At 38.5% G+C, this 5,487-nt stretch overlaps 1 protein-coding gene across 1 annotated transcript; it reads right to left on the reverse strand.

Moving 5' to 3' along the window:
• Nucleotides 1-2,065: 2,065 nt before the first annotated feature.
• Nucleotides 2,066-3,289, reverse strand: LOC117612857 (protein FAR1-RELATED SEQUENCE 5-like). The gene has a single exon (XM_034341492.1). It carries the CDS (start codon nt 3,287-3,289, stop codon nt 2,066-2,068), a length of 1,224 nt encoding a protein of 407 aa, XP_034197383.1.
• Between the last annotated feature and the right edge of the window lie 2,198 nt (nt 3,290-5,487).

A 5,487-nucleotide genomic window follows, 5' to 3' on the forward strand; every position in this document is an offset into this window, starting at 1 on the left:
ATATGACAGAGGAGGATGCTACGTACGAATCTTTGAGCATCCACAAAGGAGGCGACAACCAAGGCCAGGCAATGTCTGTGGCTTTCAACGAAGGTTTTGAGAAATTCCGATGGTTCGCTGCAGATGCCCACAAAGATATTGACTGGGACGCCATAACCCCGTCTGCTGCACAGGAAATCATCTCCAGCAGTGTACACCCAACAGAGCAAGGCCACCAACCAGCAAAAGGCAACGATAATGACTAGTGATAGCCATATCAATCCGTAGGCAATCCCTTAGCAGTTGTTTGTTTTTGTTAAGGCCCGATCTGGGTTAGTGTTTAAATGTTAATGCTCGATCTGGGTTAGTGTTTAAATGTGAATGCTCGATATGGGTTATTGTTTTAATGTTAATGCCCGATCTTGCTTATGTGCAGCTTATTTCGTTTTACACTGCTATCAAACCTAGAGTTCAATCACAGTTCTATCACTAACTTCCGGATTAGAAGCGTTCATTTCATAATAGTGCTCACAATTTTTTGTTTAATTCATTGTCGGTGAGGAGACGATTTGTTTCAAGATTCTCTGACACAGATATTCGTTGGTTGAGACTTTACAGAGACATAGTGATTGTTTCAAGATTCTCTTACTGACACATAGTCATGGTTTCAAGATTCCCTTGGATATTTTCATATTCATTGCAACCATTACAAATTTGTGTAGAAAACCCCTTACATGATCCCCCCAAACTCATTCTCCTTCAAACAAGGGCTTCAAGTTTTGAAAATCCCAAAGCCCCAGAGGACATCCGGGACATCCACCTTCAACAAAAAATGAATTTGAAACTTCGAGTTACGCCTAATTATTGAAAGCATGGTGCCGTTCACGACCAAAAAAGATGTAAATAGGAATCAATAAATGTTAAAACTCTGGACCATAAATCAAATCAAACTCTTCCAGATAGTTATGTGTTTAATAAACGTAGTTCAGTATCAATGGACATGAGGCATTTACCTAAGATTCACTAACGCTTCCAGATACTTTCAAAAACTATGTAAATAAGTATTAATAAGTGTTCAAACTCCAGGACCATACCTGAAATCAAACTCTTGCATAAATGACTCTGTCATAGTAGGTTCACTGTCTTGCGTGCTCTGAGTGGGCTGCAAATTCTCACCAACTGGATCACCAAGTTCTGTGTCGGAAGATGAAGAGCTGCCACATCCGGAAAAAAATAATAATAAACATCAACAACATAAATTTCAAAGCACAATATAACACATATTCACTTACGGGCTCGCAAGTTTTGGACAACTCCGTCTATCATGATCAATCTTCCTACATTCAGTGCACCGACGTTTATGTCGTTGTGCTGCCTTCTCTTTTTCTCCTTTAACTCTTTTCGCACGCCCTTTTACTTTCACTCGATGTGGATCTTTGATTCTGAGTTGGGGATAACTAGTTCCGACATCTCCATTGGGTTCTTCGACATGAGATCTTGATGACACCAAACTTGTAAGCTTCCCACGAATGTCCTCAAAAGATTTTTCCAGCAACTCAAAACCTTCATCACACAACAAAGCCGAATCAATCAAATCACTTGCAACTTTGTAAACTTTCGATCTCTTAACCAAAAGCAAACCATCAACACAATCGTTAACTTTTTTGTGATTCTTATCATACATTACACTGCCTTTTGCACTTTGAAGCCATCGTTTCAATATGTACTTGTCTGGGAAGTGCTCAACCTGCTTCATTCTTAAGAATGCTAGGATGTGTCGACACGGAATACCCCAAAATTCAAATCATTTGCAATTGCAATAAGCTTTATTGGCATCTTTATCATGCACAAGCTCCTTCATCCGTGTCACCCCCGGATTTACCCGCTCACTTACTTTATATATACAGTGCGTCTTATCTTGCTCTACAAGTTCGAACAAGCATAAAAGACTTATGAAGTCTTCCCTCTCAAACATTTCCAGAATTTCCTGAGTGTAAATGCTTCCCATTTGATGTTGCATTGGTGTTTGAAATGGCAGTGGAGGTTTTTCATTGTTATCAACATGATTAGCGATTAACTCCTTGTGTCATTGTGAAGCAAGAGCTCTCTCAAAACGTACAATGAATTCCATCAATGTGTTTTTCTGGTTAATATATTGTTTGAAAAATGAATGACAGCTTTCGGCCCGTTGACTACTTGACATCCCAGCCGAAAACACATGTTTTACATATGATGGAACCCAATTCTCCCGCATAGCATGAATTGAGCTCAGCCACGCATGGTCTTGCAGCCCATTGTTTGTGATAATTTCCTCCCCTTTCGCATCAAATTCTTCTTTCTTGTCCATACCCCATATGCATTTGCACATTTCAGAAAAACATTCTCCAATGCCGGGTTTCTCTGTAATCTTATTCAAGATATGCCATATGCAATATCTATGGAATGTTATCGGGAGAGTTACAGTAATTGCCTTTGACATGGTTGCATCTTGATCAGTGATGATCATTTTGGGTGGCTCACCCGGCATGGCTTTCTTGAATTCCTCTAACAACCATACAAATGAATCCGTGGTTTCACTAATTAGGAATGCACAACCAAACAACACTGTATGCCGATGGTTATTAATGCCTAACAAAGGCACAAAGCCCATCCCATAGTGGTTCATGTTGAACGTCGTATCAAATACTACCACATCTCCAAAAAAAAACCCGTAAGCTCGTCTTGACCTTGCATCTGACCAGAAAACATTACCCATCCTTCCTTCCGAATCTACCTCCATCTTGAAATAAAAGGATTCATTCTTTTCTTGCATAGCCATAAAATTCTCCTTAAGAAGCTCTGCATCATGGCCAATCACCTCTCCACGCACGTCCCTTAGATAATTATAGACATCTCTCTTAACAAACCCAGCGTTTTCCAATGCCCCTACTTGCACCTCAAGAAGGCTTAACTGTATATATACCAGAATATTAACTTTGCTCATATCTGCACTATAGACCTTTATAGACTCTGTTAAGTTATGGTGAGATCTCAATAGATGGACTTTATCAACTGTGGTCATGTCATGGTTGTGTACCTCATTGAATCCTACAACAATGTACTTATTCTTGTCTTTCACCTTCCATATCGCAAGTTTAGCCTTGCAACCACTTCGAGTACAACCTCGCTGTCTTCTCTTACGACTAACAGTGCTTGTCAACGCATACCCTTGTTTACAACATACATATTCCTTCCTTGTTACCTCTCCTGTCAGTGTGTACGTTCTCGTTGTAGAACACCGAATGCCGAATCTGGCTTCCGCAGCATACATATTATAGAAATTGAACACATCGCCCAGCAATCAAATTCAAGTCCCAATTTTGGTTTCAACTCCGACCTTACTTCCGGTGTCACCTGTTCTTGCAATTTAACCTTGAATTCACCACCATCATACCAACATTGGCACATGCTTTCAAGAGCTTTAAAATATATATATATATATATATTAACTAACATATGACATGAAAATGATTCTCTGGTGAAATATTAAAGACATACATACAAACTAATGTAACTCATGCTTATGCCCAATAATAAACTTGACAAATACAGTATAAAAGAGCTTCAAAATATATATATATATATATATATATATATATTAACTAACATATGATATGAAAATGACTCTCTGGTGAAATATTAAAGACCTACATACAAAATGATGTAACTCATGCTTATGCCCAATAATAAACTTGACAAATACAGTATAAAAAGCTTTAAAATATATACGTTAACTAACATATGATATGAAAATGATTCTCTGGTGAAATATTAAAAGACCTACATACAAACTAATGTAACTCATGCTTATGCCCAATAATAAACTTGACAAATACAGTATATCACTTACCTCGTGAGTCATTTCCAACTTTAAAATTTCTACAAATATGACAATGTCGCCCTTTCTAGATCTGGATGTCAACCCCAAACACTTTTCATCTTCCTCAACCCCTGTTTCGACCGTGCTCAACGATTTCAAAACCAAGAGAATAGCACAACGGTGGCGGTCACCAGTTTCCAACTCAAGACGTTGCTCAAGGATTGACGAATGTTCCGACCAGAAAGACCGAACCACAAAGATGATAATATAAAATACACAAACACTTTCTTTTGCCTGAATGAGAAACCCAAAATACATGAACACTTTCTTTTGCCTGAATGAGAAACCCAAAAAAATGAGGGCTATACTTCTGTGTTCTTCCTGGAATCAAATAAGAAATAACAGGGGCGCCCTCTCTTCAATGTTATTGGCCTTGCTCAATCAAAGCTGATAAAAAAATTGGCCACTTAGTTGAACAAACCGAACAGCTGGATTGGAGGGGACGTCTATTTTGGAGGGAGGAGAGAGAAGAAGGCCTCGTTCTAATACAACACTTAACACTTACAATTGCTTTTGATGCAGCCATTAGATTAGATCCAACCTTCATATAGAAGTACCTTGAATATTTTCGCTTAGACTATAATGAGTGGGAAGTTATAAGGGGTAAGTTATAAGGGGTAAACTTTATAGCCATCAGATCAATCCAAGGGCTGGGGAGAATTGAGATTAAGTTTCACAATTGGGTAGGTGGGGAACCCAAACCCGAATTGAATATCCAGCACGTCCAAAAGAAGAAGAAGAGGGAAACACGTCCGAAAAAGAAGCAGAAGAGGCAAGTTCGAAGTCTGAACAGAAAAACTCTCTCTCTAAAACCCAGAGGTCTGAGAAACCCAATGAAGGCAACGGCTAACGACAGTTGAAGGCAACGATTCGCCACTCACGTTCTCCAGACCCTGAAAAAGTAGTTATTTTGAGTAGAAGGGGAAAAGTGTGGATTCCAAATCAGTGAAGGGGCGAAGCAGTGGAAGGGGAAGGAGAGAAGCTGTATTCGTTGGAAGTGGTAGGTTCCATTTGTGGAGCAAAGAAACAGAAACACCCCACACAAACGCCTTGCAATAACCAGCATTTGGTGAGTAATTTATGGAATTTGAGTTTAGGGTTAGAGTAATGGTTTTCCCCAATTTGTACCATAAATTTTGTTAGATTTGGCATCTCTTCGTTGTGCTTCAGTTGCATGTTAATTTTTGCTTGGGTATATGTTAAAAAAATAATGAAAATCAAGTCAATAACAAGTGAATAACATGTCAATAATGATCTGAATAAGATAATGGTGTTGAATTGGAGGAGGCCCTCAAAACCTTCCACATTTGAAACAGTGCATAGTGCAGATTATCTCTCTGGCGCTAGAATATGTATATATATTTTTTCAAATAAATATGATTTCCTCTGTTACTAAATTTGCCTGAGAAACATGAGAAAAGATAATAATAAACTCATGAATAGAAGTGCAAAGCATTTGATGAGTAATTTATGGAATTTGAGTTTGGGGTTAGAGTAATGGTTTTCCCCAATTTGTACCATCAATGTTGTTGGATTTGGCATCTCTTCTTTGTGCTTGAATTGCATGTTAATTGTTGCTTGGGTATATG

This window comes from Prunus dulcis, unplaced genomic scaffold (assembly GCF_902201215.1).
Source record: "Prunus dulcis unplaced genomic scaffold, ALMONDv2, whole genome shotgun sequence".
Lineage (NCBI taxonomy): Eukaryota > Viridiplantae > Streptophyta > Magnoliopsida > Rosales > Rosaceae > Prunus > Prunus dulcis.